This window comes from Phallusia mammillata, chromosome 8 (genome assembly GCF_965637545.1).
Source record: "Phallusia mammillata chromosome 8, kaPhaMamm4.hap1.1, whole genome shotgun sequence".
Classification (NCBI taxonomy): domain Eukaryota; kingdom Metazoa; phylum Chordata; class Ascidiacea; order Phlebobranchia; family Ascidiidae; genus Phallusia; species Phallusia mammillata.
In genome coordinates, this window is record NC_137259.1 from 17,289,782 (window position 1) to 17,302,036 (window position 12,255).

General features: G+C 35.5%; 1 protein-coding gene across 1 annotated transcript; it reads right to left on the reverse strand.

The window, feature by feature from the left end:
• Nucleotides 1–1,397: 1,397 nt before the first annotated feature.
• On the reverse strand, nt 1,398–7,320 carry LOC145203719 (uncharacterized). Its single transcript, XM_080075993.1, has 11 exons — nt 7,092–7,320; nt 6,276–6,463; nt 5,567–5,707; nt 5,161–5,233; nt 4,647–4,794; nt 3,995–4,096; nt 3,491–3,616; nt 2,757–2,999; nt 2,049–2,096; nt 1,826–1,983; nt 1,398–1,556 (listed from the first exon to the last, which is right to left on the reverse strand). The coding sequence occupies exons 1-11, from the start codon at nt 7,205–7,207 to the stop codon at nt 1,493–1,495; spliced, it is 1,407 nt and encodes a 468-aa protein (XP_079932119.1). The 5' UTR covers nt 7,208–7,320; the 3' UTR covers nt 1,398–1,492.
• Between the last annotated feature and the right edge of the window lie 4,935 nt (nt 7,321–12,255).

Sequence of the window (12,255 nt, forward strand, 5' to 3'; positions counted from 1 at the left end):
GAAAGAAAAACAAACAGCAAGATAATACCAGATGGGCAGAGCAGTGAGTACACAATGGCAAAATCTTTAAAACTCAATATGAAGCTAAAATTTTGACACCATATTCTGCCAGTCTGCAGAACATGGCAGTTCCCGACGAGATCTCGCGCGTGCAGGGCCTACATGTCCCGCGTGCGCGCGTGCACGACCCGTAAGTTCGTGTGCAAGACCAATTTCAGCAGGCGCAAAGCAAGTAAAAGAGGTCAAGACAGCCCAATTAAATGCCTTTGGTGCAAAATTTTTGCATGCAAACCCCAAAACTTGGCGTGCAAACATTTTTTTTCAAACAAAAATCGCGCGTGCAGCTGCCATACTCTGCAGACTGGATATTCTGTACTTTTTGATCATTTACGAAACGTTTATTTGTGCACTGGACAATCATTATTCACGAAGCGTGAAAAAAAAGCTTGTACAATGGGCTCCTCTAAAATATGCAATCTAAGCAAGCTCCGCAATCTATACACAATCTACTTATAAAACGTATGCAACTTTTAAAAATGTTGACGGTTAGGGCTTTTAAAGTCTGGGTAAGGGTTTATAATAAAAATAAAACTATCATTCAGTTTTAGATGCCCAGTTTAGGCTTAATATTCACATGTGTGTTGAGAGTGGTACTAATTACCGTATGGTGCCGCATGTTAATACTTATAAGAAAATTAAGCCCAAAAGGTATCTGAGATTAAATTATATAGTTATTTTTGTTATAAACCCTCACCCAGACCCTAATAGCCCTAACCGTCAACATCTTAGTTAGTTTTTTTAGTAGATTGCGATTGCGTTTTGATTGCGTAGATTGCGTATTTTAGAGTAGTCCTGTACAATTCTTTTTTAATTTTAGCAAAAATAAAACTGATAACTGCAATGCTCCGGCCAGTGTAGCGTCGATTTATTGTTGATTTTAATCCGTCATAACCAGGCTTAGGTTGTACTCAGAGTCAGACTCTCAGCAACATAAAAACTCGTGATTTAAAATTATTGACTTTTTCCAATTTTTGTTCCTAATTTTAATGCAGTCGAAACTTACGCAGATCTATGTAGTATATCAAATATTTTTATAGCTTTTTTGAGCTTAAAAGAAACACGAATCTGGTAAAAACAACTTTTGTAGCCATTTGTTTCTAGCAAAATTAAACAAAACACGAATCCTCTGAAAAAAATAACCTTTGCAATTTACGTCGTGTGTCAAATGTCGCTTTGCGCTTGTCGCATACGTCGTGCATCTTTTGCTAGGTCATAGAAATCAAACGAGAGTTAAGAGAAACGCATTTCCAGCTGAAACTCGTTTTTAGTGAATTTCTACCCCCTTCACACACTACACAAAATCAAGCTTAAAACTTTTGAGAGAAACACCACATAGATGCTGTAGGTTCAGTTTTATTGCGAATAAGAAGTGGTGCATAAAAAATAAACATAACCAACAAAAGTGGAGTTTTTGTTTCTGATATACATTAGTTTAAAACGAAGTTTTCCGATCAGGATCTCCGGCAAGAGAAATACGAGAGTCACGAATGCTGATTCTGCAAAATAAGCACATTTATATCAGTTGAAAAAGTTAAACAGGGTTTTTTAGTGTTACATAAATAAAAAGAATGTGATATAATTTAGGCAACAAAGCAAACAAGAAACGGACAATCAAAAAATAAGTCAGTTTTTATTGGTACTCAAACGTTTATTGGCTCTAAGATTCACGAATTTAACAAGTTTCTAGTTTTGAAACAAGCTTTCGCATTTCATAACTTAGACCTAACCAGATACTATACTTTTGGGGCTTTTGTCTGCGACTTACCGGTTTAGGGTTGATGTTTTCCTCATATTAGGTGAATGTGGTGGAGAATTTGTCATTGATCCAACGCTGGATTTATTTGATTTGCGGAAAGATCCCCTCAGCACTTTACGACGAAAACTGTTCAGTCGAGCTCGACTTCCAGTGTTTAATTTATCACTCTAATCAACAAATAATCTGGTTGGAGATATTTAGTTTTAAAACATATTGCAAGAAAGATTCTAACCTTTCTGCTGTCTGTTGACGATGAGCTTTCAATGCGCACAGACGGATACTAAAATGTGGAAAAGACAAAGTTAAATATAACATGAAAATGTGTCAAAAAGTGTCATTTGCTGTCATAGTATAATCACGAAGCGAAACAGCTATATACAGCTTTCACGGAAAAAGTGAAACCTACGTTAGTTAAGGATATATAGCTCTTGCTGTAAGGCACTGTAATTTAAATCAGGGCATAGAACTTAGACTTAAGGGTGGTTACCTCAGACTTGAACTTGTGCAATAATGTCGGACTTAGATTTGGTCAAGACCAATGCCCTGATCACATTAGTTAAATTTCGATAAGTGGCACAGAGAAAAAATATTTATATAACAGCCAAATAGGGTTAAGGTTAGTAAGTAATTTTCTTCAAATTCAAGTTTTAAACAATTCAGTTTTGAAGTTGGTTGAATTTTGGATCATAATATACCTTATACCCCAACCCAGTTAGCCCTATATACAGTTATAAACAGGTGTTAGATAAATCGTTTAAAATGGGTGTCAAAGTTATACCGTTTTCAATAGGTGTTAGATAAATCGTGTTAGTGCTCTTTGCGCCATCTATCAGATGTTAACTAAATGTGGGGTTTCCGTGAGGTATTGTGTTAGTAGATTTTCTATGAAACCTGGAAGCTTTACACACATGCTTATAACAGATTCGCTAAAAAGAACAACCTTGATTATTTCATTATTTCGGTTCACATCGTTTTCTTTGGAAGTCTTCGACGAAAGAAAAACTTCGTCGTCGATCGTCAGCTCCATGACGTTGCCTTCACGTGGCTCCACCTTGCGGTCAAGTGTAGATGCATCATCGGCTGTGAAATCGGTTGTGTTGCTGCTCACACCTCGTTTACTGCGATGTGAAGAAACGTTGAGACGCGAAAGACGAAGACTCGCTGACTGATTCGGGTTCTTGCCCTGGTGAAAAATGTTTTGGTTGATGTCTAAACAAGTGCGTTCAGTTATTATCTACCAATTGTACACACTAAGATGAACATAAATTCATAACTGGGATCAGCCCTGAACTGCCCATGCAGACCAGCGATCACGGCACACTAACATATAAATCACAGTACGCCAGGCCCATTGAAGACGCCGTATTGTACGCACTAGAGTTGTAAGTAGGGTTTTTCGGGTCGGTTTAGGGATTACCAAAAGTAATAAAAACAGAAAAAAAACAGGAGCAAATTTTTAAAACAATTTATTTTGTTTTTTTGCCATAGGTATATTAAAACTTTCTTGGGCATATCCCAAAATTGAAACTAAAGGATAAACTGTCGAACAATTTACTCTGCGCTGTACATTTTAATCGCCATAAACTTTCACAAAAACTTTCCCTACATACGATTTAGTCTACTGTGTGCTCAGTACAAATATAATTGTTAAAGTTCATGGGACCGTATCCTTACCGAAACTACATGGGACCAGTATTCGCAGAACCGGTTTCCTCTGTAAAGGAGACAGAACACGATTAAGATCCCATGTAATCCAACGACGATTCCGTCAAAAATCTCCAGTCCAACATCGTAATGAGGCTGAATTAAAGTCAATAAAAAAACACACGTTGTTATCTTTGCTAAAGCCGCTACCGTGGTTTATATTTTGTTTACAATAAAGTTTACAATAAAGCATGTCGCTTTTTATGTCTATTTGGGCCTTTGTTTTTTTAGGATAATAGATCTTAAATGTTAAAATATCAAACATACTCGCAAGGTTGTAAGTTCAAATCCTGTCTCAGCGTCAAGTTTGCTTAGCTAAGCAAGAAACTTATGCGATATTACCTTATAATACTTTTCTACACTTGATTTTAGACATACAGCAATTTTGACTCTTGTGGCAATTTTAATGTAATGAAGTGTCAGATACCGTACAATGAAGTAGCCAGTAGAGGGACAATTGTTTGCAATACTTACATCAGAGCTAGGTTGTCTTAGCCACAACACAAGATGTGGAATGTGAGAGAAGATGATAATGATAGACAGAATAATGAGTCGCACCAAATGAACGCGATTTTTCTGTGACAAATACGAATTATAACATAGCAGGTAAGGGTCTATTTGGCAATCAGGGAAACAAAATAATGTGGGCCTTTATACAAATTTAATAAGATTTTATTTTATTTCTATAACGTTAAAAGGTGACATAGGATAAAGGATTTATTTAGAAAGCTTTTATGTGCATAAATATATTTTATGCCAACTTTCATACGTCATGCTTTGTATAAACAAGTTTTGCTTCAAATGCTTTTTGTAATTCAAAATTTAAAATGACGTCAACTCTAATTTTTACGATACTGTGACGTCATCATATACTGGCAGTCGTTACTAGATTAAAAATTTAAAGTTATACAGACAAATTCGGTTTAGCGCATAATGCGTTTTTGTGAAAAAAATCCACTGGATATCGTAAAATCCGGTTAATTGCAAAACAAAGTCAGTTGCGCGAATAACCGCATTCGTCTGTACATGGAACAATATGGTCCAGGAAAATCACCTTACAACCAATTCAACATTATTGCAATGATGTTGTAATAATGTAATGAAATTCTTATGAGTTGAAACAGACCTTCAAAGTAGAAGCCACTGCATTGGGATTTCTCATGCATGTCAGTTTGGTCGTACAGAAAATAGTACAGATGACAACAGCGACGAATATGACAGCTGAAACTGCAGCGAACACGCGGCCAACTGCTTTGTTTAAATCCAAGAAGCAACTAAAAAATAAAACTCCGAAGTTTTAACATTACATGAACAAGACAACAATTTTGTAATTTGTAACAGTTTTGCGTGGCCTTTATCACAGAGTTGTAAATTAGGCCTGGATTTTCTATCAGGTTTAAACGAAAAGGGATTAGGATCTGACTTCAGACTGGGTCTCATTTGATTCATCAACTTTCAGGCCTAATTGTGGTCATATTATTTCAATGAGGTGATACTTGTTTGACGGAAGGATACAAAACAAAACGATTTTTATGTTCTACAGTGAACGGCATTCTTTGTTTGTGTTTATTTGAAATAAATGTTTGTGTTTGTGTCGTCACAATAAAGCTTATATCTCCCAATTTTAACCATAGACTTACTGAATACTGTTGGTTGTTTCATTACTGTATCGGTCGACGATTAATATGATGATAGCAGGTACAGACGCTGGAACTGAAAAACAAAACCAGCAGATAAAGAATTTATCAATTGCAGTTATTCTCAAATATTTGTTCCTTGCGTACAGTACCAGCTATATCCCGAAAAAATGTTACACTAAAAAGGCTGCCACCCGTTTAAGACGCTTCGTTACTTCACAAATGTGTGACATGCGAATAAAAACAATTATGACACAATAATGCGCAACAAATATTCCAAGTTTCAAGCTATTTATATCTAAAAACGGCCTCTCTGTTTAACATTTCTTCTTCTAACTTTTTGCAAACATTCTAACGGGAAATCCCCACAAATTAATTATAACAAACAGTAACATTTATCGCCACTTACCATAAGTGCATAAGCTGACTTTGATGAAGAAGTTAGAAATATGCCTTGGTGCGATTTGTTGAATAGTGAGACACAAAAATATCCAATGCGTCAAAATCCAAGAGTGGACGTAAAACCAACCAAGCAAAAGGAGGCTTGTCCCTGAAAATATATGTTGTTTACCAATATTTTAAATAACTGTTTTATAAAGCAACCTCTCTCTCTGGGTAGGTGACTAACTCTCGTTTACTTTAACACAAAAAGACGATGAGTTGAAACTTATCAGTTGAACTAAATTAAAGATACTGGACGTAAAAATGAATGTCACCACGAACATTGGAAATACTTTTTTGCCACCGTTTATTTAAAAGCTTAAAAAAAGCAGTATTAATAGTTGATACATATAACGAGTGGTGGGATTCAGCCGGTTCGCACCGGTTCTTTAGAACCGTCTCACGAAATTTTATGAGATTAGCGAATCGGTTAGCATTACTGGTTACTGTCAATGGACTTTTTGTAACAGAACCGGCTGAAAAATACGACTTTTGTGATAGAACCGGCTGACAAACAAAATATTTGAAAACAAATATTTTGTAAATACCAAAACGTGTATTTTTTCGCCTAATTACGAACCACATAATCTTTCAAACCGTTCAATAACCCTGTAACTTAGTGCAGTTTTCGAAGCATTATCATTATTATTCACAAGACAGTAATTATGACATCACACCTGCTATGCAAACCGGTTGACTCGTGACGTCAGTAGCGGTAGTGGTATTGTATTCTTCATCATGATCCTCATTGCGATGTTGTCCACTAAAGTCAGCGTAGACGGAAAGAATAAAACCGATGTAGAAAATGAGAAGTGAGATACAGAGGTTTATAGTGATCATGTGTTGTCTCTTCACACGCAAATATCTGAAAAGAATAGAAAAAATATTTTTTGAAAACCAAACTCTAAAAAATATCAGCTAAAAGCAGTGGTGGGATTCAAATTTTTTGTCAGCCGGTTCTATCACAAAAGTCACATTTTTCAGCCGGTTCTGTTACAAAAAGTCCATTGACAGTAACCAGTAATGCTAACCGGTTCGCTTATCTCATAAAATTTCATAAGACGATTCTATGGAACCGGTGCGACTTTCTTGATAACGTTTTGTCTCGGTAAAGTTGCGTAGCCTTAAGTAGTTAAATCTTTGGCATTTTTGCAAATAAGGGTGGGATTCGCACGAAATTTGGATTCATTTTACCTACTTACAGGAATACAACGCATAAAAATGAACGGAACATTGCTTGGAAGATAAGAACATTATACATTCTGCTTAATTTTTCAATTTAACAGCGGCACCATCTGAATAAAAATAAGATTGTGGACACTGGAAAGACATAAGCCCTTGGGGGTCCCGTTAAAATATTGTTGAAAGTACCTGGCCTAAATATTCCGTAGATAAACGCGTTGTGGTTATTGTCCAAGAATTACTATATGTTATCTATGAAAGTTGAAACAGCCAAAAAGAACTTTGGTCTGACATAACAATCACGCACTTACCTATTCGCAGTGTAGACAATAAGGGTAAAAAGGATAGATGCAACAGAAATACCACAACCAGCGTATAAAACATATTCAGCAGCCATTGGAAGATGGGTGTCGTTTTGGGCTGACATTGTAACAAGAAACGTTTGTTTCCCTCTGATTCTATATGCTTTAATTCCGTAAAAACTCGGTAATGTTAACAGGGCAAAGTGATAAAATTTTGATATATACTGACTTGGTGTGTTTTCCTAGAAATTGAAACAAATAAATCACCTTAATGTTTTGAATCTGTATTATTTTTTAGTTTTCACACGTAAATATCCAACATTAAAAACGGTTTTAATAGTGGAAAATTCTGTAAAGGAAAAATGATAGCCTTCACAGAGTTGCCACAATGTGGTGTACACATAACATATGTTTACATGCAAATAACGAACAGTAAATACAAGAAAATTTGGTATAATATTATGAAGTCATTGAGGCGTCTTCAGCTAGCTTTCGCATTGTGACGAAAGGCGAAGTCATTTATAAAAATTTGCATTTACAGTTGCTTTACAGCTGATAGTAGTTGCCTTTTTTGTACAAGGTATATACTTTCAGATGTTGTTTTTTATGAGCCGATTGATTAGGCACATATGACATATTCTACGCAAAACATTGCCTACTTTAAAGTCGGGCTTAAACAACGTTGCGAATGTACTTTCCTGGCCAACAAAGCAACACAAACTTTCTATCAATTTCGAAAAATGTAACTATGTTGACATCAAAATCGATTTAAAGAAATATGAAGTCATATTAATACTACAAAAGCCCCACTCGGTTGACATAAAACCACAAAACATTTACGAAACGTCTTCAATATAACTTAAATCATTACGATTTCAGTGACAAATTGAAACATCTAAACTTGCAACAACACATGCAGATACGTAATTTAACCACACAAATCTATGCAAAATAATTCAAGAGTCGTTTACTTCACTTTAGCTATAGGCAACTGACTGTCTTTTACGCATCTAACCGATTTTATCATAACCTTTCTACCTATTGGTAAGTCATCAACATAGTGTAAAAGCTTGAATCACAACATTCTAATAGTATTTGTAATATGTTGCTGTACATAAGTTGATTATGACGTCACACAATGGAAATCAGAAACAATTTCTCAAGGTCAGAAATACCTGCTTTTCATGCGACACAAACAATTAATTTGGTAGATACTGCCCTAGCGAACAGCTGATACAGTACACTTTTCACGTACTTGAACTATTAACGGTGGTGGTATGATCAGACTTCCTCGATATAATGAAGTACTAGGGTTCGACCCAAGTAGGCCTACTGTAGAAGTTAAGTTAAATCGGTTCAACGAAAATGGTTAAAGGAAGTTCATAAGTTCGACGAATTCACAAGTAATAACCTGGGCTCGTCGGGTTTCTAAAAAACCCAATGGTTTAAAGAAGAATAAACTAAAAATAGCTGCTGTGCACGTATGGTCTTTAAAGCGTTCTGTTTTTTTTTTAGAATTAAAGCGTTCTGTGTTTTTTTCAAATTAAACTGTCTCGTATTAAGCTGCAAGATTCACATCAATGACCTAATCAATATCCCAGAAAATTTTAACAAAGAATATGTTTCTGTCATTCTGTTATATATTTACCTAGCGACCTTCATGTTATTTGATTTGTTTTTAGCAAATACAATAGTCTAAAAATCGCAATGCAAACAATATCTCTAGGCAAGTACTACTCTGTACATGAAAGCGCATAGAACTGCTACAATCAGATAATCTATCAAACTGTAATTTAAGAAACTAACAAACATATGACAACAAATTAACCTTTATTGATCGAGGTAAACAAACAGTTACAACAAGCTCAGCAATTAAGTCTCTTCACTTCCTATTACATCACACAGCGCATTCATTACGTCACAGAAGCGGTTGAAAGTATAGTGACTCAGAAAAACTAGTCAGCATTCTATGTGCGACGCGGAGTTTATGAATCACAAGTACTTCTATTTTCATACGACCGTTGTCATTCTAGCAACTGGCAAGGAAATGGAAGCATCGATTGATAGGGACGTAATTGAGAACAATAGATAAAGTGCATAACGCTTAATGTGTACGTATCTCCGGCTCTGAAACATTATGTCTTATTATCTTTACATTCATTGCTTAATATTTCATTTCGTGACGCCCAAAATATGACGACTTGCAGGTTAAAGCGAATATTTTTAGCTGGGGTCCTCTAGAAAAAAAAACTTGAAACCTCACATTATTCTTCAGACTTTCGCTACAGGAGGAAGCGTCCTTCATTAAACTGTAGAATGTATAATTTAGTGAACTTTGAACGGGCTCTGCAATACCCTTTCTTTCAATCTCGCTTCTGAAACGTTGGGTGAATGCGTGTGAGTGTGGGTCTGTTATTCCCCCCCATAAACTATATAATACACTCTACAATATAAAGTCTTTAGGCGCTAATGTCCAGATTGACTGGCCCTTATTACTAAATATTTAAAAGCGTTACAGGGGACATTAATTTGCTGGGTTAATACATTAATAATACAGAATTGATAAGATGGCAATGTTCTCAATTTTTATACCTACACACTTATAAAGTTATAAGCTAAAGTTTAGCTTATTAGCTGCTAGTTTAGCTGCTAAACTAATTTAGACATTTAGATGTATACTTTATCAGTTGCCAATAAAGAAGCTAAAAAAACTGTACGATGGACTTGAACCAGGCTTAACTGTTAACTACCATTCATATTTATTACATAACAATGGTTATTATAAATACAGAACGAACTTCCATAGGACTAAAATAGTTTCGGTGGCATGCGTTTAAGCACGTTGCTTTTTTAAATATACACCAACTGAGGTCAACAGAGGTCACAAGAAACTAAACGATCATCAGTAGTTTTTAGTAAGGCACGTATAGTAGCAGTATAACACGAATAGGAAGTTATAGACATTAACGAGCTCATTAGGCCGAAATAGTTGGCCTCTACGACACTTGTTATGTCTGTTCAGGGAGTTCCTAAAACTAAGTTTGGTACCTAATACAAAGTTTTTAGATTTATCTTTTTAAGATTAACAGCTGTAAAACTTACATACCGGTGTATATATTCAATACACCTGACAATAGACTACAGTTCTACCAAAATGAAAGTTTTTAAATGGTATCCCTAGACATTTCTGTATTGAATAAAACAAATTATATCGTAAATACATTTCTGAACGCAGATTAATCTTACGAAGCTTTTGATTGCAACTGGTTTACTTGTTCATAGAATGCCTGTCATGGTTACTTGTTTTATAGAATTCCTGTATTTCAATGCAAGTTTTCAATACATTCACAACATGGCAGAAAAGTTATTTATCTAATTTACCTTTTTTTGCAAATACCACACAAAAATGCATCAAATTAAGCATGTCCACATAGTAAGGTACATCCAACACCAATATAAGCAGTTTATTGTTTGAAAAGCACTGCACATTTCCAAACTGCAGCCTGCATCCGCATAACCTAGGTGTGAAAGTTGGCCTAACCTTTCTTAAAACCCAATAAAGTTTCATCAATTCTGTTGTCAGTCATACTGGCTCATGTGATACGAGTGACACATAATGATAGTAGAATGGACAGTGAGTGCATGAGGACACCATACCTGCGCAAGACGCCTACGCAATAAGGATACTATCAAACTGAATCGATTTAACTTTTTCTACTCAGCTGTGCTAAGAAGCAGGCTAAAGTATTCCTGTATGACAAAAACTTCTTCAAATTTTAGGTAGATTTTTATGTTTTAACCCTGAACTGCTGAAAAATACATACAATATACTTTCTATTGGCAAGTTGGAACACGAACACAAGTCTATAAAGCTACAAACTGATACTGAAAAAAATGTCATAAAGCGCTTTAAATTACTGGACCACTGGGGCTCTCAGGGTCGCCACACATCAAACAAATTACTAAAGATCAGACCCTTGCGTGTCCAAACCTCCTGTTTTAGGCGTATTGGCAACCGGACATCTCTGTTATGCCTTTTTTCTTTTCAGAAAACGAAACAAATACGCATTGATTATTATGCGTGTCGAATACCATGAAAATGTAGGCTTGCTGTGATGGCCTACTTGAATTCTAAGAATCAAATCAAAAATTTAATTGACTGAAAATTTCTCCCCTGCACACTTGAAAATTCGCGTGTGTCTCCAACATTAAAAAAGGTGTAAATAAATCGGCGCATATAGGTAACGTCAGGACTTACGGCAAAAGTTGAGACGCATAAACTCTATTGTTTTAATTGCAATTTCCAAACACGGACAATTTACCGTGCTACAACGAAATTCGAGCCGAAACCGTTATATGACGTCACCCCGGTGACGTAGCACCCTCTGTTTCCATCATAAGCCACGTCCTTCCTTTCGTCAACACACGTTTCGTCACACGACCCCATTAACGTACGACAAGGAATTCTAAAAGATATTGTTTGGCCGTTTGTAAAACATCGTCCCTTATATTAACGCGCATTAAGTCTTACAAACAGCGTCGTTTATTTTGGCACACATAGGTCCTAAAGATATCAATTTTGCGGAATTTTATCAAATTTGTAAAAATGTTTCATTTAAACAAAACTGTAAAGTGTAAACGCTACAGTTTGTGGCGGGTTCCCTTTTTACTCATAAGGCTTTTTTTACCTTGAAAAGTCTTCACAATTATTGATTTTTGGCGAAAATTAGTTCAACAAGTCTTCAAAGTGACTGTTACTATTTAGGAACAAGCTTAATAAACTTAATAACATTGATTCATTCAACACCATAGTTTTACACCGACTGACGATCTGACTAAACAAAAACTTTGCATAATTTTGCATTATTATGTACACATACAAATGAGTTAACTCAACTAAACATGCTGTAACAAATTCAGTAAATTAGGGCCATAATAGATGCCTCATTTTAAACCATATTTAATGAGACTTGTATCTCGGCAAAACGTTTACAAATTAACCTACACTGAGCGATGAATGAGGAAATGCAGTTAGCAATATTTCGAAACCAACATTTAATATCTTCCGGGTTTCGGGCTTTCGGCAACCGTCATTTATCGATTATACGTATAATATGCAAAGCTTAAACAATGTAAGGATGTTGTATGTGTAACTATCAGAAATAAATGCTAC